The sequence below is a fragment of the Macaca thibetana genome, chromosome 19, assembly GCF_024542745.1.
Source record: "Macaca thibetana thibetana isolate TM-01 chromosome 19, ASM2454274v1, whole genome shotgun sequence".
Classification (NCBI taxonomy): Eukaryota; Metazoa; Chordata; class Mammalia; order Primates; family Cercopithecidae; genus Macaca; species Macaca thibetana.
The window spans coordinates 33,721,771-33,748,370 of NC_065596.1; the positions used below are offsets into that span (position 1 = coordinate 33,721,771).

A 26,600-nucleotide genomic window follows, 5' to 3' on the forward strand; every position below is an offset into this window, starting at 1 on the left:
AGCAACACAAAGTGATGAGGTACTAGGCTGGGCATGGTGGTTCACACCTGTAATCCCAGCACTTTGGGAGGCCTAGGCAGGCAGATCACTTGAGGTCAGGAATTCAAGATCAGCCTGGCCAATATGGTGAAACCTTGTGTCTATTAAAAATACAAAAATTGGCCGGGCGCGGTGGCTCAAGCCTGTAATCCCAGCACTTTGGGAGGCCGAGGCGGGCGGATCACGAGGTCAGGAGATCGAGACCATCCTGGCTAACACGGTGAAACCCCGTCTCTACTAAAAATACAAAAAACTAGCCGGGCGCGGTGGCGGGCGCCTGTAGTCCCAGCTACTCCGGAGGCTGAGGCAGGAGAATGGCGTGAACCCGGGAGGCGGAGCTTGCAGTGAGCTGAGATCCGGCCACTGCACTCCAGCCTGGGTGACAGAGCAAGACTCCGTCTCAAAAAAAAAAAAAAAAAAAAAAAACAAAAATTAGCCAGGCATGGTGGTGCATGCCTGTAGTCCCAGCTACTCGAGAAGATGAGGCAGGAGAATCACTTGAGCCTGGGAGGTGGAGGTTGCAGTGAGCTGAGATTGCTCCACTGCACTCCAGAATGGGCACCAGAGTTAGCCTCTATCTTAAATAAATAAATAAATAAACAAACAAACGAATGAATGAATGAAGTTATGAGGTACTAACAAGTGTTAATTTTGGGTGGGGGTGTTTTTTATAGAGACAAAGTTTGCCCAGGCTGGTCTCGAGTTCCTGGGTTTAAGCGATCTGCCCATCTTGGCCTTCCAAAGTGTTAGAATCACAAACATAAGCTACTGTGCCTGGCCTAGAAATTGATTTTTTTTTTTTGGACAGGGCTTTGCTCTGTCACCTAGGCTGGAGTGCAGTGGCATGATCCTAGCTCACTGTAACCTCCAACTCCTGAGCTCAATGAATTCTCCTGCTTCAGCCTCCTGAGTAGCTGGGACTATAGAAATGTGCCACCATGCCCAACTAATTTTTAAATTTTGTAGAGACAGGGTCTTGCCATGTTGCCTATGCTAGTCTCAAATTCCTGGGCTCAAGCAAACCTCTCGCCTGGGCCTCTCAAAGTGCTGACATTACAGATGTCAGCCTCCATGCCCAGGGGGCTAGTGGGATATTTAAACCACAGATGAGTACTCACTCCAGCCCTACCAGATAAACATCATAACACCCCAAGTCAGTTATCTTTCACTGCCTTCTCTAGCCACCAGCTTGGGAAGTCTACCCTGTTCTCTCCAGAAAGCCTTTTGAAATAAACATTCTTATAATACTTTGATGTAGAGTAGCACCGATCCTGAAATCTAAACCAAACTTTGCATGGGGTTCCCTCCTGTTCTAGTGGAGTGGTGACAAGTGCAAATCAGTAAAAAAAAATGTTAAATACATGAGGTTTCTAGTTTATTTTTTTTAAAAATTCCATTGTCTATGTTCATTATTAAGAGGAAACTCATGAACACTGATTTTTTTCAAATTATTTCGTGCAGTGCTCCAAGTACAAAAAAAGAAGTTGTGTTATTATTTCAGAAATTTTATTTACTAATAATTTTCATATGCTTACATTTGTATTTTCCTCTCATGTAAAAGAAGGTACAAGCCATTCTTGCAAAGGCATGCAGAAAGTTATGTAAAAAAAAGGCATGTAGAAATATGAACGCACAGTGCACATTCATGAATGGGAAGGCAGGTTTCAGGGGGTCTGATATTGTACCACTATGGCATGGCATTTGCATTACAGCCATAGAAGACACCTGGGGCAGAGTGTGGAGAAAATATTTCAAGTGCAAATTATGAATATGTATTTCTCAAATTGTATACTGTTTGAACATAACATGGATAGAAATTGTTATAGATGACATTCAACCTTGAGAGTCTAATGATGTATTATAGTGTTTAAGTGTCCCAATGAGGTGGGATATGCTTGGGTTGACAGAAGGCACATGATTTATTCAGCGTTACTAAAAATAATTATATTTTACTAAGACATGAGAAGTATAATATATTCTAAATAAAAGAGTATCAAATGCAATCTCAGGGGCCAAATGTGAATCCCTTATAAGAACACTCTACTCCGGTTCTTTTGCTGGACTGTCCTCTATGGTAACCATTCTCTCTTCAGTTTCCAAAAAGAAGACCTACGTTCAATAATCTGTGATATGCAACAGTTACTACCTTTCAAAAGAGAGGTGATCATCATTCCCCCTCCATTTCTTTCTACCACATATGCAGTCTCTAGTGACTGACCATTTTACTTCCATGAAATCTCTCAATGTCCCGTCCTACTCTTCTTGTTTCATGGTCATCTTGTAGTGTAACCTATCTTTCCTATAATCGACAAAGGTCCCCAGTCATATCAACAATTCTAAGGGGTCCTGACCACATAAAGCATATGTTAGACAATAGTTTTACCTCTCTTCTGTCACAAACCCCCATGCTCTTATAGGATATTGTATATTAGTGTTCTTGGCTGGGCACAGTGGCTCACGCCTGTAATCCCAGCAGTTTGGGAGCCAAGGCGGATGGATCACCTGAGGTCAGGAATTCAAGATCAGCCTGACCAACATGGCAAAACCCCATGTCTACTAAAAATACAAAGAAAACAAAACAAAAAAAACTAGCCAGGCATTATGGCACATGCCTGTAATCCCAGCTACTCGTGAGGCTGAGGCAGGAGAATCGCTTGAACCCGGGAGGCAGAGGTTGCAGTGAGCTGAGATCGTGCCACTGCACTCCAGCAACACAGCAAGACTCTGTCTCAAAAAAAAAAAAAAAAAAAAAAAAAAAAAAAAAAAATTAGTGTTCTTGCTTTTTCCTGGTTTCAATAATATATATAAGCCACACCTTTGGAAGTAGTCCCTTCCATCTTACATCCATTCCTTGAGACAAACATGATAAATGAAAAGCATGCCATGAAGATTTAACATCAACATATTTCAAATTTCAAGGTGTAAATTCATCAATAAACAATATGAAATAACTGAATAAAAAATTAACACTGAAGAGTTACATCTTTCCACAGATGTCCTTGCTCCTCTGACACACACCATCTTATGAGTTTGTGACTTTTTAAAATTGTCTGTGAATTTAACATCAATCACTTAATCTTCAAGAAGGAATAAAGACTTAGTTCCCTCTATCCTGAATTTTTGTATGACAAAATGCTTTCGTATAAGGATGAATTTCCATTGAGAAATTTAAAATAATTTATCACCTTCATTTGTAATGTTTCTCTCCAAAATGAATGGTGTATTCTGAAGTCAGAACATTGCTTAAAGGACTTGCCACATTTGTATGGTTTCCATCCTGAATGTATTCTGTTATATCCATAATAGGGTAAATATTTTTATAAAGCTGTTCACATTCATTATATTTGTAAGGCTTCTCCACAGTAAGAATTCTGTGAGTTCCACAAGGTTGAACTTTGGATAAGCCTTGCCATACACGTTATCTTTGTGTAGTTTATCTCAAAGATGTATATTCTGGTATCAAGTAAGGTACAAGCCATAGCTAAAGGCTTTACCACATTTTCATTTTATATGGTTTCTTTTCACAGTGGAACCCCTGATGCTAAGTACAGCTTGAATACTTATTTAATTTTTATCTCATTATATTTGATACATTTTTCTGTATTATAAATTTTTTGATGATCCCCAAGGTTTGAACTTTGGAATAAAGCATTACCATGTATATTATGTTTACAATGTTTCTTTTCAATGTGTATTTTCTGATGTCTAGTAAGGTTTGCAAATTGGGTAAAAGCTTTGCCACATTCAGTACATTTGTAAGGTTTCTCTCCAGTATGGATTTTGTTATGCTGAGTAAGATTTGAACGTTCAGTAAAGGCTTTGCCGCATTCAGTACATTTGTAAGGTTTCTCTCCAGTATGAGTTCTCTGATGACCCCAAAGGTGTGAACGTTTGATAAAAGCTTTATCACATTTATTACATTTGTAAGGTTTTTCTCCAGTGTGAATTCTCTGATGTTCCACAAGACTTGAACTTTGGATAAAAGCCTTGCCACACACATGACATTTGTGTGGTTTCTCTCCAGGATGTATATTCTGATGTCTAGTGAGATGTGAGCACTGCTTAAAAGCTTTGCCACACTCATTACATATGTAAGGCTTCTCTCCAGTATGGATTCTCTTATGTTGGGTAAGGCTGGAACGCTCAGCAAAGGCTTTGTCACATTCACTACATTTGTAAGGCTTCTCTCCAGTATGAATTCTTTCATGACCCCAAAGGTGTGAACGCTGGATAAATGCCTTACCACATTCATTACATTTGTAAGGTTTCTCTCCAGTATGCATTCTCTGATGACTTGCAAGATTTGAATTTTGACTACAGACCTTGCCACATATATTACATTGATATGGTTTCTCTCCTGTATGGACTCTCTGATGCCTAGTGAGGTTTGAACACTGGTTAAAGGCTTTGCCACACTCCTTACATTGGTAAGGTCTCTGTCCAGAATGAATTCTCTGATGATTAGTGAGGTTCGAACTTTTGCTAAAAGCCTTTCCACAGTCATTACATTTGTATGATTTTTCTCTAATGTGTGTTCTCCCATACTGTGTATGTAACAAAGGGTATTTCAAAATCTTCCTATATTTATTACAAATGTTTTTGACACAAGGAGGAAGTGGTGAAACTGAGGAACTATTGATAGACTTCTCAACTGGATTACATTCATACATTTTCTCCCCAGTTTGAAATCTCTGTCGTTCAGTCAGCTGTGCCTGTAAGCTTAATCCAATTCTATTTTCAAAACATTTCACGTATTTGTTTCCAACATACCTTATGTTATTTTTCAGTTTTAACAAATTCCTTATAAATGGCGTGTCATGTATGAAATATTGGTATGCACTATCTCTTATAGAAACACTCTGCTTTAAAGAGAAATGTATTGAGGATTTATTATGTTGTTGATCTTTTCTGGGAGTGAGATTTTTGTTAGAGGTCAAAGGTGTTCCTTTGTAATTTTTTGCATCATAGTCCCACAGGCTGTCAAACTTAGACATATTTTCCCAGACTTCCTTGAGGTCAAAATTGTTGATGCCATGGCTTTCCTTTCTTTCTAATATCACCAGATGGTATAATTCCTCTTTATTGTTTTCCTTTGGTGATAATCCCTTGCTTGTAAATCCAACAGAAATATCTGAAAGAGATAAAAAACCACAGGCTTTCCATCAAATAGAGTTGCAAGGTAAATATTTTATTAAAATACATAATATTACAAGAAAACTAAGATTTACAACGAACAGAGTTATGAAGCTTCTCAATCATCTTTAAACGTTTAAGAACACAAAGGGACAAGCTGTCCTCAATAAAGTAACATAGTAACAAAACGTGCAACAAATTACTTTAAGCACAGTTTAAAATACCCTATAGCTGAAACACTCATACTATGTAAATCCACATAAACCCTGAGAGAAGAGGTATTTTTCCACCACCACTCCAAGGAACACGTAAACTGGCATAGCTATATTGTAGTCTCATATTAGAAGATAAATAAATAGTAATGCATTATTTAGTACATAAGTATTATACACAAATAAAAGGTAAGGCACAGCTCAAACTTATCTAATAAAAATATTTAAAAATGGCAATTCATAATTGCAAAAAAACACTGCAAGGAAAAATTAGGAAGAATTTAATAAAATTTTGAATATTTACAAATTGCAAATATGAATACTTGTTATAAAACTACTATACCCATGTAGAATGTGCATTTTGTAGCATTAACATAATTTGTGCATGGTGGTTATATTGCATAATATATACTGAAAAACCATCATCTGTAAATCATCATAAAAACAAATAAAGGCCAGGCGCAGTGGCTCACGCCTGTAATCCCAGCACTTTGGGAGGCCAAGACAGGCAGATCACAAGGTCAGGAGATAGAGACCATCCTGGCTAACACGATGAAACCCCGTCTCTACTAAAAAAATACAAAAAATTAGCCGGGCGTGGTGGCAGGAGCCTGTAGTCCCAGCTACTTGGGAGGCTGAGGCGGGAGAATGGCATGAACCCAGGAGGCGGAGCTTGCAGTGGGCCGAGATCGCGCCACTGCACTCCAGCCTGGGCAATAGAGCAAGACTCTGTCTCAAAAAAAACAAACAAACAAAAAACAAAACACTTTTTAGTAACCTGTGAAAATCTAACAGGCAAGTTAATAACCACAATTACACACAATTGTCAGTGAAATTCTAAAGAATTATTGCTTATGACCTACAGAAAAAACAGAAGGAACACACAACAGGAAAAATAATATGTTGAGAATCACTAAATTTTGAAATATCAGCTTCAGGTAAATGCACATTATTATAAAGATGAAGAATTAGGAGGGGAGTCTAAAATAATTTCACGCCTGCAGTTATATCATAGCAGTATACAGAGAAACTCCCTGACTAGGAAATGTCATCTAGTTTTCCAGTTCTATGGCCAAAAATATATATATGTATAATGAAAGCTATGTGCTTTAACATTTTATTATATAGCGTCAGAGAAAATGTTGATATGAAAAAAATTACAAAAAATAAAACATGTAAGATAATGCAGGCAAAGGTCAATCTCATAAGAAACATGACAGACACTTGACATATCTTATTAATAAAGGTAACTTTTCAAAGCATACTAAATGCTATGCAAGTTATGAAGGTCTCTAACAGCATTAATTGATTTAAATCCTCTTGAGGCAAATTATTACACCTTTTCATACCACAACAAAGGGCTGAAGAGGTTTACATATCTATCCCTCACTCACACAGAAAACAAGTATGAGAGGCAGAATCTGAACCTGCCTGTGCAGCCTAAGATGCCATGTTCATAGCATTAAGCACCACTGCCCACCCAGGGCAGGACAGATTATAAGTCGCAGCAAGTACCAGGAATGTAGGAAGCAATGTTTCAAGGCAGATATGGGACTTGAGCTGTGTCACCCATAGTGTGACAGCACCACTGCTCTCAGATAGCATGAGTCACCTTGTCTTGCACATGTTGTTTAGACAGTGACCAGATCATGTTGCTGTCCTGCGTAAGCTGTCCTGTGTATAAGCATTCTTTACACAGTGTGTGCAATGAAGTGTATAAAGTCATTCTTTACACAGTGTGTGCAATGAAGGGATGTTATTCAGTGCTAAAAAGAAATGAGCTATCAAGGTATAAAAAGACATGGAAGAAATTTAAATGCACATTATTAAGTGAAAGAAGCCAATCTGACAAGGCCATATACCATATGGTTCCAACTATATGACATTCTGGAAAAGGCAAATCTGTGGAGACAGTAAAGAGATCAGTGGTTGCCAGGTGCCAGGGGGAGGGAGAGGTGAACAGACAGAGCACAGATTCTTTTTAAATTATTATTATTGTAATACTTTAAGTACTAGGGTACATGTGCACAACGTGCAGGTTTGTTACATATGTATACATGTGCCATGTTGGTGTGCTGCACCCACTAACTCATCATTTACATTAGGTATATCTCCTAATGCTATCCCTTCCCTCTCCCCCCTCCCCACAATAGGCCCTGGTGCATATTTCCCTTCCTGTGTCCAAGTGATCTCATTGTTCAATTCCCACCTATGAGTGAGAACATGCGGTGTTTGGTTTTCTGTTCTTGCAACAGTTTGCTGAGAATAATGGTTTCCAGCTGCATCCATGCCCTTACAAAGGACACGAACTCATCCTTTTTTATGGCTGCATAGTATTCCATGGTGTATATGTGCCAGATTTTCTTAATCCAGTCTGTCACTGATGGACATCTGGGTTGATTCCAAGTCTTTGCTATTGTGAATAGTGCTGCAATAAACATATGTGTGCATGTGTCTTTACAGCAGCATGATTTATAATCCTTTGGGTATATACCCATTAATGGGATGGCTGGGTCAAATGGTATTTCTAGTTCCAGATCCTTGAGGAATTGCCACACTGTTTTCCACAATGGTTGAACTAGTTTACAGTCCCACCAACAGTGTAAAAGTGTTCCTATTTCTCCACATCCTCTCCAGCACCTGTTGTTTCCTGATTTTTTAATGATTGCCATTCTAACTGGTGTGAGATGGTATCTCATTGTGGTTTTGATTTGCATTTCTCTGATGGTGAGTGATGATGAGCATTTTTTCATGTGTCTGTTGGCTGCATAAATGTCTTCTTCTGAGAATTGTCTGTTCATATCCTTTGCCCACTTTTTGATGGGGCTGTTTTTTTCTTGTAAATTTGTTTGAGTTCTTTGTAGGTTCTGGATATTAGCCCTTTGTCAGATGAGTAGATTACAAAAATTTTCTCCCATTCTGTTGGTTGCCTGTTCACTCTGATCGTAGTTTCTTTTGCTGTGCAGAAGCTCTTTAGTTTCATTAGATCCCATTTGTCAATTTTGGCTTTTGTTGCCGTTGCTTTTGGTGTTTTAGACATGAAGTCCTTGCCCATGCCTATGTCCTGAATGGTATTACCTAGGTTTTCTTCTAGGGTTTTTATGGTTTTAGGTCTAACATTTAAGTCTCTAATCCATCTTGAATTAATTTTCGTATAAGGAGTAAGGAAAGGATCCAGTTTCAGCTTTCTACTTATGGTTAGCCATTTTTCCCAGAACCATTTATTAAATAGGGACCCTTTTCCCCGTTTCTTGTTTTTGTCAAAGATCAGATGGTTATAGATGTGTGGTATTGTTTCTGAGGGCTCTGTTCTGTTCCATTGGTCTATATCTCTGTTTTGGTACCAGTACCATGCTGTTTTGGTTACTGTAGCCTTGTAGTATAGTTTGAAATCAGGTAGCGTGATGCCTCCAGCTTTGTTCTTTTGGCTTAGGATTGTCTCGGCAATGCGGAGTCTTTTTTGGTTCCATATGAACTTTAAAGCTGAAGAAAGTCATTGGTAGCTTAATGGGGATGGCATTGAATCTATAAATTACCTTGGGCAGTATGGCCATTTTCATATTGATTCTTCCTATCCATAAGCATGGTATGTTCTTCCATTTGCTTATGTCCTCTTTTATTTCACTGAGCAGTGGTTTGTAGTTCTCCTTGAAGAGGTCCTTTACATCCCTTGTAAGTTGGATTCCTAGGTATTCTATTCTCTTTGAAGCTATTGTGAATAGTCCATTCATTCATGATTTAGCTCTCTGTCTGTTACTTATGTATAACAATGCTTGTGATTTTTGCACATTGATTTTGTATCCTGAGACTTTGCTGAAGTTGCTTATCAGCTTAAGGAGATTTTGGGCTGAGACGATGGGGTTTTCTAAATATGCAATCATGTCATCTGCAAACAGGGACAATTTAACTTCTTCTTTTCCTAACTACGATGGGGTTTTCTAAATATGCAATCATGTCATCTGCAAACAGGGACAATTTAACTTCTTCTTTTCCTAACTGAATACCTTTTATTTCTTTCTCTTGCCTGATTGCCCTAGCCAGAACTTCCAACACTATGTTGAATAGGAGTGGTGAGAGAGGGCATCCCTGTCTTGTGCCAGTTTTCAAAGGGAATGCTTCCAGTTCTTGCACATTCAGTGTGATATTGGCTGCGGGTTTGTCATAAACAGCTCTTATTATTTTGAGATATGTTCCATCAATACCGAATTTATTGAGAGTTTTTAGCATGAAGGGCTGTTGAATTTTGTCAAAGGCCTTTTCTGCATCTATTGAGATAATCATATGGTTTTTGTCTTTGGTTCTGTTTATATGATGGATTACGTTTATTGATTTGCATATGTTGAACCAGCCTTGCATCCCAGGGATGAAGCCCACTTGATGATGGTGGATAAGCTTTTTGATGTGCTGCTGATTCAGTTTGCCAGTATTCTATTGAGGATTTTTGCATCAATATTCATCAAGGATATTGGTCTAAAATTCTCTTTTTTTGTTTTGTCTCTGCCAGGCTTTGGTATCAGGATGATGTTGGCCTCATAAAATGAGTTAGGGAGGATTCCCTCTTTTTCTGTTGATTGGAGTAGTTTCAGAAGGAATGGTACCAGCTCCTCCTTGTACCTCTGGTAGAATTTGGCTGTGAATCCGTCTGGACCTGGACTTTTTTTGGTTGGTAGGCTATTAATTATTGCCTCAATTTCAGAGCCTGCTATTGGTCTATTCAGGGATTCAACTTCTTCCTGGTTTAGTCTTGGGAGAGTGTAAGTGTCCAGGAAATTATCCATTTCTTCTAGGTTTTCTAGTTTATTTGCGTAGAGGTGTTTATAGTATTCTCTGATGGTAGTTTGTATTTCTGTGGGGTCTTGGTGATATCCTCTTTATCATTTTTTATTGCATCTATTTGATTCTTCTCTCTTTTCTTCTTTATTATTCTTGCTAGTGGTCTATCAATTTTGTTGATCTTTTCAAAAAACAAGCTCCTGGATTCATTGATTTTTTGGAGGGTTTTTTGTGTCTCTATCTCCTTCAGTTCTGCTCTGATCTTAGTTATTTCTTGCCTTCTGCTAGCTTTTGAATGTGTTTGCTCTTGCTTCTCTAGTTCTTTTAATTGTGATGTTAGGGTGTCAATTTTAGATCTTTCTGGCTTTCTCTTGTGGGCATTTAGTGCTATAAATTTCCCTCTACACACTGCTTTAACTGTGTCCCAGGGATTCTGGTATGTTTTATCTTTGTTCTCATTGGTTTCAAAGAACATCTTTATTTCTGCCTTCATTTCGTTATGTACCCAGTAGTCATTCAGGAGCAGGTTGTTCAGTTTCCATGTAGTTGAGCGGTTTTGATTGAGTTTCTTAGTCCTGAGTTCTAGTTTGATTGCACTGTGGTCTGAGAGACAGTTTGTTATAATTTCTGTTTTTACATTTGCTGAGGAGTGCTGTACTTCCAACTATGTGGTCAATTTTGGAATAAGTGTGATGTGGTGCTGAGAAGAATGTATATTCTGTTGATTTGGGGTGGAGAGTTCTGTAGATGTCTATTAGGTCTGCTTGGTGCAGAGTTGAGTTCAATTCCTGGATATCCTTGTTAACTTTCTGTCTCGTTGATCTGTCTAATGTTGACAGTGGGGTGTTAAAGTCTCCCATTATTATTGTATGAGCGTCTAAGTCTCTTTGTAAGTCTCTAAGGACTTGCTTTATGAATCTGGGTGCTCCTGTATTGGGTGCATATATATTTAGGATAGTTAGTTCTTCCTGATGAATTGATCCCTTTACCATTATGTAATGGCCTTCTTTGTCTCTTTTGATCTTTGATGGTTTAAAGTCTGTTTTATCAGAGACTAGGATTACAACCCCTGCTTTTTTTTGTTTTCCATTTGCTTGGGAGATCTTCCTCCATCCCTTTATTTTGAGCCTATGTGTGTCTCTGCATGTGAGATGGGTCTCCTGAATACAGCAAACTGATGGATCTTGACTCTTTATCCAATCTGCCAGTCTGTGTCTTTTAATTGGACCATTTAGTCCATTTACATTTAAGGTTAATATTGTTATGTGTGAACTTGATCCTGTCATTATGATATTAGCTGGTTATTTTGCTCATTAGTTGATGCAGTTTCTTCATAGTGTTGATGGTCTTTACAATTTGGTATGTTTTTGCAGTGACTGGTACTGGTTGTTCCTTTCCATGTTTAGTGCTTCCTTCAGAAGATCTTATAAGGCAGGCCTGGTGGTGACAAAATATCTCAGCATTATCTTGTCTGTAAAGGATTTTATTTCTCCTTCACTTATGAAGCTTAGTTTGGCTGGATATGAAACTCTGGGTTGAAAATTGTTTTAAGTATGTTGAATATTGGCCCCCACTCTCCTCTGGCTTGTAGGGTTTCTGCCAAGAGATCTGCTGTTAGTCTGATGGGCTTTCCTTTGTGGGTAACCCGACCTTTCTCTCTGGCTGCCCTTAACATTTTTTCCTTCATTTAAACTTTGGTGAATCTGACAATTATGTGTCGTGGAGTTGCTCTTCTCGAGGAGTATCTTTGTGGCGTTCTTTGTATTTCCTGAATTTGAATGTTGGCCTGCCTTACTAGGTTGGGGAAGTTCTCCTGGATGATATCCTGCAGAGTGTTTTCCAACTTGGTTCCATTTCCCCCTTCACTTTCAGGCACACCAATCAGATGTAGATTTTGTCTTTTCACATAATCCCATATTTCTTGGAGGGTTTGTTCATTTCTTTTTACTCTTTTTTCTCTACACTTCTCTTCTTGCTTCATTTCATTCATTTGATCTTCAATCACTGATACTCTTTCTTCCAGTTGATCGAGTCGGTTACTGAAGTTTGTGCATTTGTCACGTAATTCTTGTGTCATGGTTTTCATCTCTTATCAGTTCTTTTATGGTCTTCTCCGCATTGATTACTCTAGTTATCCATTCATCCATTCTTTCTTCAAGGTTTTTAGTTTCTTTGCGCCGGGTACGTAGTTCTTCCTTTAGCTCTGAGAAGTTTGATCGACTGAAGCCTTCTTCTCTCAACTCGTCAAAGTCACTCTCCGTTCAACTTTGTTCCATTGCTGGCGACGAGCTGCGTTCCTTTGGAGGGGGAGATGCTCTCTGATTTTTTGAATTTCCAGCTTTTCTGCACTGCTTTTTCCCCATCTTTATGGTTTTATCTGCCTTTCATCTGTGATGATGGTGACATACTGATGGGGTTTTGGTGTGGGTGTCCTTTCTGTTTGTTAGTTTTCCTTCTAACAGTCAGGACCCTCAGCTGCAGGTCTGCTGGAGTTTGCTTGAGGTCCACTTTATATTACTGCTGAGTAACAATCTGAAAAGCCTCTCCTTTAGACACACACATGTGGCAAAAGCAGAACTGAAGGAATGGCCAAGGGGCTTGAACAAGTAGAGAGACTGACAGTCTTTGAAATTTCAGGGAACCCCAGATACATCTGGGGGGAGCCATTGTTTTCCCATTTTCCTGAAAAGTTCTCGCAGGTATAAGAAATGGGAATAGAAACTGAATAGGTTCTGGAGCCAGGGCTACAAAGGCCCCAGCTCTGATCTGCACAGACTGAAAACCACATATCAGATGAAATTATATACACAAAAAGACAGTCCTTAAAAATAGCCATCTTGGTCCCTCTCAAAACCAAAAGACCAAAATGATCAGAGGGGCCAAACAGAATATTGCAGGTCATGATAGTACCTTTGCTTTTGTGTCTGCATGAGTTGGGGCATCATGGGAGAGTTGGAGTTCAACATTTTACACATTTGAATAACTGTGTTGGGGGACAGTGGGAGGGGGTGTGGACTTTAATTTGAGAGCTCATAAGAAATAAACTTTTGTTTTCCCACTGATCTTTCCCATTTGCAGAGTTTCCCAAACAATACTCAATGGAGTAGCTTACTCTGTGGCCATCCGAGTGCTTATTTGTGCTCATATTCCGACCTACCTGACTTTTCCACTATTTTCACTTCACTCTCCATAGTCTATGCTCCAAAAATGAAGATAATATTCAGCTCAGGAAAGATTTCAACTTATAAAGAAAAAAGGAACATGGTGTGTTGTGCTTTTCCTGGATACATTCCCAGCCCTTTGTTCAGCTATGAAGAGAGGATATTACAGATGGGTCTGGAAAACGATTTCCCAAAACGATTTAATAAATCAGTCAACTAACTGCTTTCTTCTGAATGCTTAGGGATTATTTTAAATATGCAGACTCTGAAAAAACTACTGACTCAAAGGCACGGGGATAAACCCATGATACCAGATACTTTAAAGTGTTTTCCATAAGGTTTTGTAAGTACTGATGTTCTGGAACCACCACTCATCAAACCTGGTTACGTGCAGAACTTCTGACGAAAGGGGAAGTTTAAAGTCTATATGCCACATTATGAAGCATTTCCACTCTGAATCAAAAAGTTTCAATCTCCCCTTTCAGAACAGGGATCAGATTCAGACAAGCATATTGGGGGCTCCCAAGAGACTCACAAGGAAAAATGTAAAGATGTACAAGAGTGGTTACCGTTTTCTGGAAGGACATTATCCTCATCCAGAGAGAGCAGGTTCCTGTAGTTCTCCAACATCACGTCCCTGTACAAGGCCCTCTGGGCAGGGTCCAGGTACTCCCACTCCTCTTGAGAGAATTCTATGGCCACATCCTTGAATGTAAACAGTCCCTGAAATAAAAACACACTTCACCAAGTGGACACAGGAAAATTTCTTATTTTCACACAAAATGACAGAAAAGAGGTGTAAATATTCACTTGGCCAGAGTGATGTGACTGATTTATGTGAGTTAATGTAAGCAACTTATATATCCCTGATTTTATTTTAATTGAGATGAAATTCACGTAACATAAAATTAGCTATTTTAGGCTGGGTGCAGTGGCTCACACCTGTAATTTCAGCACTTTGAGAGGCTGAGGCGGGAGGACCTCTTGAGCTCAGGAGTTTGAGACCAGTCTGGGCAACAAAGTGAGACTCCATCTCTACCAAAAAATTTTTAAAAATTAGCTGGGCACAGTGGCATGGGCCTGTGGTCCCCGTTACTCAGGAGGCTGAGGTGGGAGGATCACCTGTGCCTGGGAGGTGGAGACTACAGTAAGCAGTGATCATGCCACTGCACCCCAGTCTGGGCGACAGAGCAAGACTTCACCTCAAAATAAAACAAAAAAATTAGCCATTTTAAAGTATAATTCAGTGGCATTTAGTACATTCACAAAGTTATACACCACCACCTCTGTCTAGTTCAAAAACATTTTTATCATCTCCAAAAGAAATGCCGTACCCATTAAGCAGTCACTCCCCATGTGACTTTAACATAAGATAAGCTTAACCAAACAGGTAAATGACTTGCATGCTGCAAACTATAAAATACTAATGAAGGAAATTAAAGCAGACAAAACAAATAAATGGAAAGATATTCTATGTTCAAGAACTTAGGAAATTAATACTATGAAAATGTCCATATTATTCAAAGCAATCTACAGAGTCAATGCAATACCTATCAAAATCACAGTGGCACTTTTTACAAAAATATAAGAAATAATTCTAAAATTCATATAGAACTATGGCCGGGTGCGGTGGCTCACGCTGTAATCCAAGCACTTTGGGAGGCCAAGGCGGGCAGATCACGAGGTCAGGAGATCGAGACCATCCTGGCAAAACACGGTGAAACCCCGTCTCTATTAAAAAATACAAAAAATTATGGCCGGGCGCGGTGGCTCAAGCCTGTAATCCCAGCACTTTGGGAGGCCGAGGCGGGCGGATCACGAGGTCAGGAGATCGAGACCATCCTGGCTAACACGGTGAAACCCCGTCTCTACTAAAAATACAAAAAACTAGCCGGGCGCGGTGGCGGGCGCCTGTAGTCCCAGCTACTCGGGAGGCTGAGGCAGGAGAATGGCGTAAACCCGGGAGGCGGAGCTTGCAGTGAGCTGAGATCCGGCCACTGCACTCCAGCCTGGGTGACAGAGCAAGACTCCGTCTCAAAAAAAAAAAAAAAAAAAAAAAAATACAAAAAATTAGCCAGGCGTGGTGGTGGGCGCCTGTAGTCCCAGCTACTTGGGAGGCTGAGGCAGGAGAATGGTGTGAACCTGGGAGGCGGAGCTTGCAGTGAGCCAAGATCGCGCCACTGCACTCTAGCCTGGGCCACACAGTGAGACTCCATCTCAAAAAAAAAAAAAAAAAATCATATAGAACTATAAAGACCCAAAAGAGCCAAAGCAATTTTAAGCGAGAATATCAAAGCTGGCAGTATCACACTTCCTGATTTCAAAGTGTATTACAAGGCCGGGCGCGGTGGCTCACGCCTGTAATCCCAGCGCTTTGGGAGGCCGAGGCGGGCGGATCACAAGGTCAGGAGATCGAGACCACGGTGAAACCCCGTCTCTACTAAAAATACAAAAAATTAGCCGGGCGCGGTTGTGGGCCCCTGTAGTCCCAGCTACTCGGGAGGCTGAGGCAGGAGAATGGCGTGAACCCGGGAGGCGGAGCTTGCAGTGAGCCGAGATCGCGCCACTGCACTCCAGCCTGGGCGACAGAGCGAGACTCCGTCTCAAAAAAAAAAAAAAAAAAAAAAAAAAAAAAAAAAAAAAAAAAAAAAAAAAAAAAACAAAGTGTATTACAAAGGTATGGTAATCAAAACAGTATGGTACTGGCATGAAACAGACACAAAACAAAAGGACTAGAATACAAAGCCAGCAATAAACTCACACATATACAATCAACTGATCTTTGACAAGTGTGTCAAGAATACATAATGGAGAAAAGACACTCTCTTCAGTAAATAGTGCTAGGAAATCTGTACATCAAATGCAAAAGAATGAAACTGGATGCTTATCTTATGCCATAAATAAAAATAAACTCAAAATTGACTTTAGTTTTACCTGAAATTGTAAAACTCCTAGAAGAAAACACAGGAGAAAATGTTCTTGACATTATCTTGCCAATGATTTCTTGGATATCACACCAAAAGCGCAGGCAAGAAAAGCAAAAATAGACCAGTGGGACTACATCAAACCAAAACACTTGTGCACACCAAAAGAAACAACCAACAAAACGAAAAGGCAACTTATGGAATGGGAAAATATTTGCAAACTATGTATCTGAGAAGGGGTTAATATCCAAAAAATGTAAGGAACTCCTACAATTCAAGAGCCAAAAAAACTAATTACCCAATAAAAAATGGGCAAAAGAGCTGAACAGACATTTTTTCCAAAGAGAACATAAAAATGGCCATTAGGTATATGAAAAGGTGCTCAATATCACTAATCACCAGGAAAATGCAAATCAACAACATAATATGATCTCACATATATCAGGATGACCATTAAAGAAAAAAAAATCGACAAGCAATGTCCAGGATGTGGAGAAAAGGGAACTGTTGTACAATGTTGGTCAGAATATGAATTAGTGCAGCCACTATGGAAACAGTATGGAGGTTCCTCAAAAACTAAAAATAGGCCACCAGCTCACACCTGTAATCCCAGCATTTTGGGAGGCCGAGGTGGGCGGATCACGAGATCAGAAGTTCAAGACCAGCCTGGCCAACATGGTGAAACCCCATCTCTACTAAAAACATAAAATTTAGCTGGGTGTGGTGGTGGGCGCCTGTACTCCCAGCTACTCAGGAGGCTGAGGCAGGAAAATTGCTTGAAACCGGGAGGCAGAGGTTGCAGTGAGCCGAGGTCATGCCACTGCATTTCAGCCTGGGCAACAGAGGAAGACTCCATCTCAGGAAAAAATAAAAATAAAAATAAAAGTAAAAGTAAAAGTAAAACGACTATGATCTAGTAATTCCACTACTGGATATATACCCAAAAGAATTAAAATCACGATCTTGAAGAGAGATAGGGACTTCCATATTTATTGCAGCTTTATTCTTAATAGCCAAGTCATGTCTAAATGTCCATCAAGGAATGACTGGATAAAGAAAATGTGGCGCGCACACACACACACGAATATTACTCAGCCTTAAAAAAGAAGGAAATTCTGCTATTTGCCATAGACTACCTGAATGAAACTGGAGTATATTATATAAATGAAATAGGCCACACGGAGAACAAATACATGATTCCACTTACATGAGGAACTGAAAACAGTAAAACTCATAGAAACAGAGAATAGAATGGTGGTTGCTAGGTGCAGAGTGGGGAAATGGTGAGGTAGTAATTAGTACCAGTTATGCAAGATGAAAAAGTCCTAGAGATCTACTGAATAACACAGTGCTTATAGTTAATTCTGTATTGTATACTTAAAAATTTGTTAAGACAGTAGTTCTTAGGTTGTATTATAAAAATATGAAATAATAAAGACGGCAGAAAAAAACTTTTTGAGGCATTGGATATGTTTATGACAGATTGCAGTGGTGGTGTCAGAGGTGTATACTTATCTCTAAACTCATTAAATTGTATACATTACATATGTATAGCTTTTTTATGTCAATCATACCTCAATAAGGAAGTTAAAATTCATTTAAAACTGAGTTTTTCAGTTTTCCTTTTATTGATTTCCAATTTCACTCGATTGTGGTGTGAGAACACAGTTTTATGAGTTCTAGCTTTGTACTGAGACTTGTTCTGTGGCCTGACATGTGGTCTATCCTGGAGAATATTCTATGTACATTTGAGAAGAGTACAGATTCTGTTTTTACTGAGTGCAGTTTTCTTTCCATGCTTGTTCAGTGTAGTTTACAGCAGTGGTGTCCAATCTTTTGGCTTCCCTGGGCCACACTGGAAGAAGAATTGTCTTGGGCCACACATAAAATACACTAACAATAATGACAGCTGATGAGCTTTAAAAAAAAAAGAAAACACATACAAAAAAATCTCATGTTTTAATAAAGTTTACAAATTTGTGTTGTGTCACATTCAAAGCCATCCTGAGCCACATGCAGTCCGTGTTCCATGGGTTAGATAATTTTGGTTTAAAGTGTTGTTCAAGCCCTTTATTTCCTTACTGATCTTCTGTATGGTTGTTCTATCCATTATTAAAAAGAGAGCATTGAATTCTTTATTATAGTAGGACTGTATCTCCTTGTAATTTTTGCTCCAAAATATTTGGGGCTTTGATATTTGATCCATATTTTTTATAGCGGTTACATGTTCTTGATGGATTAACCCCAATATTTACCGTCCTTCAACATCTCTGATATCAATTTTTTTTTTTTTTTTTTTTTTTTTTTTTTTTTTTTTTTTGAGACAGAGTCTTGCTCTGTCGCCCAGGCAGGAGTGCAGTGGCCGGATCTCAGCTCACTGCAAGCTCCGCCTCCCGGGTTCACGCCATTCTCCTGCCTCAGCCTCCCTAGCAGCTGGGACTACAGGCACCTGCCACATCGCCCGGCTAGTTTTTTGTATTTTTTAGTAGAGATAGGGTTTCACCAGGTTAGCCAGGATGGTCTTGATCTCCTGACCTTGTGATCCGCCCACCTTGGCCTCCCAAAGTGCTTGGATTACAGGCTTGAGCCGCCACGCCCGGCCTATCAATTTTTGACTTAAAATTTATTTGGTCTGCTATCTGTATAGCTATCCAGCTAGGTTTAATATTTGCATGAAATACCTTTTCACATCCCTTTATTATACTTTCCAGACTATTTGTGTCTTTAGCTCTAAAGGATGTCTTTTATAAATATCATATAGTGAAATCATAGTTTTAAAAAATTATTCCTCCAATAAGTGCCTTTTAATGGAGAATTTAATCCACTTCAGAGTCAGATAAAAGTAACTACTGATAAAAGAACTACTTTTACCATTTTGCTACTTATTTTTTATATGCCTATCTTTTTTGTTTTGTAATTATTCCCTTACTTCCTTCCTTGTGTGTATAAGTTTGTGTGTGTATATCATTTCGGTTCCCTTCTTTACATTTTTGCTATTTTCTTAATGGTTGCCCTGGGGATTAAAATTTACATCAGAAGCTGGTAATAATTAAGTTTCAATGGATGCTAAGTTAGCTTCAATTGCATAACAACTTCTGTTTCTATACAGCTCTGGCTGGTTCTCTTCATACCCTCAAAAATTACTTCTCTATGCATTTTATAGCCAGTAACAGATTTACAATTATTGTTTTATACATGCCTTTTAAATCATATTAAAAAGGTTTTTAAAAAACCAGTAATATTGGCTTTTATATTTATACCTATGTAGGTATTTTACCTGTATTAATTTGTTCTTACGGCATTAAGGTACTGCTGGTGTCCTTTTATTTCAGCCTAAAAGACTTTGTTTAAGATTTCATGCAGGTAAGTCCACTAATGCAAACTCCCTCAGCTCTTGTTTATCTGGGGATCTCAATTTCACTGTCAATTCTGAAGGATAATTTGCCTGATATTGAATTCCTGCTGGATAGTTCTTCCTTTCAAACTTTGAATATGTCATTCCACTAATTTCCAGCCTCCATAGTTTCTGATGAGAATTTGGCTGTTAATCTTTTTGAGGATCACTGTACATGACAAATCATTTCTGTGTTGCTACTACCATGATTCTTTTTCCTTCCACAGTTTGATTATGTGTATTGCTCTGGATCTCTATAAGTTTATCACAATTAAAGTTCACTGAGTTTCCTAGGTATACAGATTCATGCTCTTTATATATTTCGGAGGTTTCAGTTCTTATTTCTTCAAATATTCTTTCTGCCTTTTGCTTTCTCTTTTTCTTCGAAAATTTTTATTAAGCATACATGCCTATGCTTCATGGTGTCCCAAAGCTTTCTTACATTTTATTTTTCTTCACTTTCTTCTGCTCAGATTAAATAATTTCAATTAACCTAAAGTTTAAGTTAGCTAATTCTGTATTCTGTCAATCTACTCTTGAAACTTTATAGCTGAAATTTTCATATTATACTTTTCAGCTCCAAAACTTCTATTTCACTTCTTTTTAATAATTTCTATGTCTTTACTGATACTCATTGAAACACTGTTGTCCTACTTTCCTTTAGTTCTTTGTCCACCGTTTACTTCAGCTGTCTGAGCATGGTTAAGATAGTTGATTTAAAGTATTTTTTAGTAAGTGCAGTGTCTGAACTTCCTCAGAAACATCATTATTAAGCCAGTAATCATGCTTCAAATTGCCCAACCTGGAGGAATCCTCACACAGCTGTAGTACAGTTGGCCTGCTCCCAAGCAGCCAATGCGGATTCTTTATAACAGAGAAAAACTGTATGTGTCTTCAGTAAGAGAATGCTCCAATGAGAAAGCAAAAACTCAAGTTATCTCTGTTTACCAGCCTAAAAACGAAATGAAGACATACAGTATACAAATATACAAATTTGCAAAACAGAATATCACAACAAAATATTCACTAAACGTTTTCTAAAATTAAGTTATGATTTTTATGATTTTTCTTCCATTGAAGAGAATGAACAATAGTTCCTGATGGAGACAGTGAGTGATGGTGGACTGGACAACATGTTTTACTCCTTAGTCCCTAAGCATCACTGTGTGACATTCTATCATAAAATATATATATATCATGTGATGCTTACTACAAAAGAAATGTAGTATTTAACAACAAGTAGTATAATCAGAATTTGCTCCTGCCTCTCTGATGACAGGAAGTTCTGCTCATAGGTCTTAGCTACATTATAGCCATCTTTTGGCTATTATTATTATTATTTTTTTTTTTTTGAGATGGAGTCTCGCTCTGTCACCCAGGCTGGAGTGCAGTGGCGCGATCTCGGCTCACTGCAACTTCTGCCTCTCTGGTTCACACCATTCTCCTGCCTCAGCCTCCCGAATAGCTGGGACTACAGGCGCCTGCCACCATGCCCCACTAATTTTTTTGTATTTTTAGTAGAGATGGGGTTTCACCATGTTAGCTAGGATGGTCTTGATCTCCTGACCTCGTGATCCACCTGCCTTGGCCTCCCAAAGTGCTGGGATTACAGGCGTGAGCCACCGTGCCCGGCTGGCTATTATTTTTTAATTATTATTATTATCTTTTTGAGACGGAGTTTTGCTCTTGTTGCCTAGGATGAAGTGCAATGGCACAATCTTGGCTCACTGCAACCTCCACCTCCCGGGTTCAAGTGATTCTCCAGCCGCAGCCTCTCGAGTAGCTGGGATGACAGGCATGTGCCACTATGCCCAGCTAATTTTGCATTTTTAGTAGAGACAGGGTTTCACCATGTTGGTCAGGCTGGTCTTGAACTCCTGACCTCAGGTGATCCACCCGCCTCAGCCTCCCAAAGTGCTGGGATTACAGGTGTGAGCCACTGCACCTGGCCCCTTTTGGTTATTACTAATGAGTCAAAAAAATAACAGATGCTGGTGAGGTTGTGGAGAAAAAGGAACACTTACACACTGTTGGTGGGAGGGTAAATTAGTTCAACCATCCTGGAAGACGGTGTGGTGATTCCTCAAAGATCTAAAAACAGAACTACCATTCGACCCAGCAATCCCATCATGCATGCACGAACATACACATACGTGCACATGTTCACTGTGGCACTATTCACAACAGCAAAGACGTGGAATCAACCTAAATGCCGACCAATGGTGGACTGAATAAAGAAAATGTGGTACACACACACATACACCACGGAATACTATGTAGCCATAAAAAAAAAAAAGAGATGATGTCTTCTGCAGGAACATGGATACAGCTGGAGCCCATTATCTTTAGCAAACTAACACAGGAATAGAAAACCAAATGGTGCATGTTCTCACAAGTGGGAGCTAAATGATGAGAACACATGGACACATAGAGGGAAACAACACACACTGGGGTCTATCATGGGTGGAGGGTGGGAGGCGGGAGAGGATCAGGAAAAATAACTAATGGGTACTAGGTTTAATATCTGGATGATGAAATAATCTTTACAACAAACCCCCATGACACAAGTTTAGCTATGTAACAAACCTACCCCTGGACTTAAAGTTAAATTAAGAAAAATAATAAATTATAGACATTTTTATCTAAACACCCACTGCATGAGAATTCCTAAATGAACAGCAGAGTCTTCATGAGATGGATGCACTGTGAAGAATTTAAAGAACCTCCTGCTGTTAAGACAATTATGTTGATTTAATATTTTAAAACCAATTATGAAAAAAGACTACCTTCTCTATCCCCAATGTCTACTTCTGAACTTCCCATTCTATTCCAAATTAATATTTTACAGCCAGAAACACAGACTCAATTGTTTCGCTACAAACGTATTATAAACTCAAGCTAAGCAAGTTTCCCCCATCAGTCTACTTTTCCAAAGTTTTCCAGGTATTTGTGCACATTAATATATCACTTACATATGCAGCTTCTTTAATCCTGGTTTATAAAGAGCTGAAAGGGCATCCAAATGAAGTCTCTAAACAGTCACTACCACCCAACCTCACTGACACCATGGAGCCTGCCCCCCATATCCAATCCATGACTAGGCATCAAACCCTTCCCAGAACAATCATCTAAATGGAGCCTTTTCCAAAGTTCCATGTTACTGGGTCACAGTGAGATGGAATCTAGGTGGAGATGGAATTGAGGCAAAGCCCTGGGTGTGAATATACATGTTAGTCAGGACACTTCAGAGTCAGATAAAATTAGCAAGTCCAAAATATGGCATTTCAGGAAGGAGAGGACAAAACAATCAACCAAGAATATAACTTTTACCTGAGAAAGAGCCATTCCCTCCTCTTCTTTCTTTCCTCTTCCTCTGAGTTTCTTTCTCAGGTAAGATCAGTCTGTATGTCAAAAATATGTTGTTTAATGCTTAAAATCAATACAGGCCCTTCCTCTACACACACAGACACAGGAAGAGGCTTGATATAGAAATAAGATGGTCCTTAGCTTTCAACTGCAACAAGAGTGAAAATAAACTCATGAAAAAAATAAACTAAACAGAGACTAAGAAGTGAGTTATTCCACCTATGTCTTCAAAAAGTTCTCCCTTCTTGCTGAAACCCAACATTCTGTATCAATTGCATTGTCCTCTGTCCACCTGATGCTCAGCCAAGAAAAACTGCTATGTCCAAGTTCACAGCCTCTCCCTGGGTAGCCAGCATCCAAAGACCGTCAGTCAATGCAGGATAATAAAAGCCTAAAATTGGAACAGGTGAAGAGCCACCATAGCTCCAGAAATCCCTGCTGTAGCCATACTACGTAGTTTAGATATTTGTCCTACAGGCAGAGGGAAAGCATAAAAGGATTTAACGCCAGGAGATGCCATAATAAAATTAAGACTTACTCCTGATGCAGAGATAGTGAGAAAGTATAAAAAGCTGAGAGAAGCAGCTCTCCTATCTCTAAGCCTATGCCCCCACCCCTTTCCTAGTAGTTTCCATCATTTTTGGAGGTCTGAGAGTCATTTAAGACTAACTGTAACTGGGCACCCTCTCTCAAAAAATTGCCACATGCAGACACATGCTCAATCCTGAACATCATTTCAGGGGTTCCATCGGCTCAGATTCAGAATTTCTGGTATACCCATCATCTCCATGTTACCGGTGGGCACACTGAGCCTCAGAGAGAGGAGACATTTCACCAAGTTACCTGGAAAAGGTCTGAGTTGAGTGAGCAGAACTCAGTTGTAAATGAATTCTGAAATGGTGGCCTGGATAGGGCAGTAGGAAAGGTTTATCCTTATTTCCAGATTACCATTCACATTCCTGAGTAGAAGCTTCTATTCCATGGGTTTAATCAATCCCAAGGATTTAATTCCTCTTTTCCAGAAAAATATTCAAAAATATGAAATTACAAATAGCTATTACTCTTGGAAAGCATGAAAGGGGGTCAGCTGTGGAGATTAGTGCTGAGTAATCTCTTCATTATGAACAGATGGGCTCTGTTGGAACAAAATTCCACACCAATCCAGGCCATTCTTCAACATCTTGCAGAGAAAGGACAAAGGGGACCTGGGGGAACATCTACTTAGTGGGAGGCTTTCAGATGACATAAGGGAGTAAAGAAACTGAATAGAGCTGAGCCTTGACCAACACCAGTGATAGGGGCACTAACCACCCCCCGCCCCCAGTCAAAAATTCAGGTACAACTTTTGATTCCCCAAAAACTTAACTACTGATAGCCCATTGTTGACCAGAAGTCTTACTGAAAACATAAACCATTGATAAACACATATTTTGTATGTTACATGTATTGTATACTTTATTCTTACAACAAAGTAAGTTAGAGAAATGATACTGTTAATAAGAAAATCATAAAGAAGGGAAAATATATTTACCATTCACTAAGAGGAAGTGGATCATCACAATTCTTCATCTTCCTCGCATCCCCCCACCGAGGTCATATTGTGTGGGCTGCAGTGGAGAAGAGAAGGGGTTCATTTTGCTGTCTCAGGAGTGACAGGGGTAGAAGAAAATCCCCTGTATAGTTGGACCTGCATAGCTCAAACTGGTGTTGTTCAAGGTCAACTGCATTAAGCTAACTGGTTAAACCAGATTTTAAGGGCTAAAAGATTATCAACACCCTTAGAGTGAAACACTGTGAAATCAGGTACAAGACATAAAAGAACAGTTCCAATATATGATAAAAAGTAGAAAGCATTTAGGCCAGGCGCGGTGGCTCACGCCTGTAACCCCAGAGCTTTAGGAGGCGGAGACAGATCACCCGAGGTCAGGAGTTCGAGACTAGCCTGGATAACAAGGTGAAAATCCCATCTCTACTAAAAATACAAAAAATTCGCCAGGCATGGTGGCGCGTGCCTATAATCCCAGCCACTCGGGAGGCTGAGGCAGGAGAATCGCTTGAACCCTGGAGGCGGAGGTTGCAGTGAGCCGAGATCGAGCCACTGCACTCCAGCCTGGGCGACAAAGTGACACTACGTCTCAAAAAAAAGAAAAGAAAAGAAAAACAAAGCATTTAAAACTCATAAGCTGAACGATACATTTAAGAGAAAATAATTTGAAAAAATTTTTTTTAATCCAATAAATTCTGGAATTACGTTTAAGACAAGTTGTATATACATCAAATTTAGAAAATGACACAAGCCACACACAAAAAAGGAGGGAATAATATTGTTAATGTCTGTTGGTAAAGCAGCATATGGTGTCACAGTTTCTTCCCATTTCTTGACTCTCCTCAAGATGAGAGAAAGGGAAGAGGGTAACCTGGAATCAACTGAGCTAAGTCAGTTAACCCTCTGGCTGAATAAGGGTTACTTCAGATGCAATAATTAGAAAACGCAGAAACCTCACACCCTAGTTTTGCAATGTTCATTCTCTTCTGCATAAACAGTGAAACAAATTTTAAATTAATTATAGAGCCATGCATCAGTACTTCACAACTTAATGTTCCATATTAAATCAACTCCAAACTCACTTGGATTTGGGTCCCCGTCAATCTCTCTCTCCCACCTTCTGTTTCTTTCCTTTTCTTTCTCCCATTTCGGCGTTTCCCTGTCCATTTCTGCTCATTTTGCTTCCCTTCCCCTCCTTCTCTGACAGTGTTTGGCCTCATCTTGGTAGCATCCTTTTTTTCAGTCCCGGCTATTCTTTCTGATTGCTCTCTAATTTCGCGCATTTCTCCCTCTTTCTCCTCCATTTCTGCTTCCCCTCTGTTCTCCCTGGACGAGGGCGAAGGGTGTGTATCCGCCCCGAATGAGGGCTTTACCAGGAGGAGAGAAGAGGGAGTCAGAGAAGAGTTTTAAGCAGAGAAACGACGCGGTGGGCGGTCGGTAGCCACACTGACCGAAGGCAAAAAAGTACGGGCCAGTACCCACTTCAGAACGATTTTAATCCGAAATGGACGCAGACCTCCAGACCCTCTGGAAGCTACGGGACTGGGAACGTCTAGGGGCCACGCCGCGAGAGGAATGAGCAGGTTCGGGGTTTTAACCTACAGGGCGACCCCAAAACCCGACAGCGGAGCGTGGGAACCTGGGGCCCGCAAGGCGCAGGCTTGAACCCGAAAGACGGAGACTCACTCACCCGAGAGTGACAGTAGCCCCGCGAGATCTGCTTCCGGGTCGGCAGGAACCTGCGCGTACGCGAGTGCACTGGTGAGGCGCAAGGGGCAAGGGCAGGGGCAGGGCGCGGACCAATGTGGGGATAGGTGGGCAAATGGCGGGAATGGGCGGGCAAATGGCGGGAATGGGCGGGGACAAAGACGGGATGGGCGGGGATAATGGCGGTGGGCGGGGACAATGGCGGGGCGGGGGCGGGGCCTACGGGTCGGACTGCAAGACCTCACCTCGGCGCGTCCCAGCGACTTTTTTGGGTCTGTTCGTCGTCCAGCAGTACTCGATTCTTCACTTTTGGATTCCCTTGAATCTCTTTGGTGTCCTTTGAAG

At 39.9% G+C, this 26,600-nt stretch overlaps 2 protein-coding genes across 9 annotated transcripts in view; one reads left to right on the forward strand and one right to left on the reverse strand.

Annotated features, from left to right (window-relative positions):
• LOC126943010 (zinc finger protein 845) overlaps nucleotides 1–26,600 on the forward strand; it is a 223,377-nt gene that overhangs the window by 27,931 nt on the left and 168,846 nt on the right. The window lies entirely within an intron of this gene.
• Nucleotides 990–26,366, reverse strand: ZNF677 (zinc finger protein 677). Of its 3 annotated transcripts, none has more exons than XM_050771345.1 (5): nucleotides 26,239–26,366; nucleotides 24,534–24,609; nucleotides 22,967–23,037; nucleotides 13,888–14,041; nucleotides 990–5,170 (listed from the first exon to the last, which is right to left on the reverse strand). In XM_050771345.1, exons 3-5 carry the CDS (start codon nucleotides 22,979–22,981, stop codon nucleotides 3,600–3,602), a joined length of 1,740 nt encoding a protein of 579 aa, XP_050627302.1. In that variant the 5' UTR covers nucleotides 22,982–23,037; nucleotides 24,534–24,609; nucleotides 26,239–26,366; the 3' UTR covers nucleotides 990–3,599. The 3 variants fall into 3 exon arrangements, with proteins under 3 accessions (XP_050627302.1, XP_050627303.1, XP_050627304.1); XM_050771347.1 differs by lacking the exon at nucleotides 990–5,170 and adding an exon at nucleotides 8,875–12,454; XM_050771346.1 differs by lacking the exons at nucleotides 22,967–23,037; nucleotides 24,534–24,609; nucleotides 26,239–26,366 and adding an exon at nucleotides 22,609–22,957.

What these genes read in the sequence shown, in the direction of transcription:
- ZNF677 (XM_050771345.1), bottom strand. An exon ending in TAATGTCCTTCCAGAAAACG is followed by an intron (nt 5,171 to 13,887) that starts GTAACCACTCTT and finishes TATCTCTTTCAG; the next exon opens with ATATTTCTGTTGGATTTACA.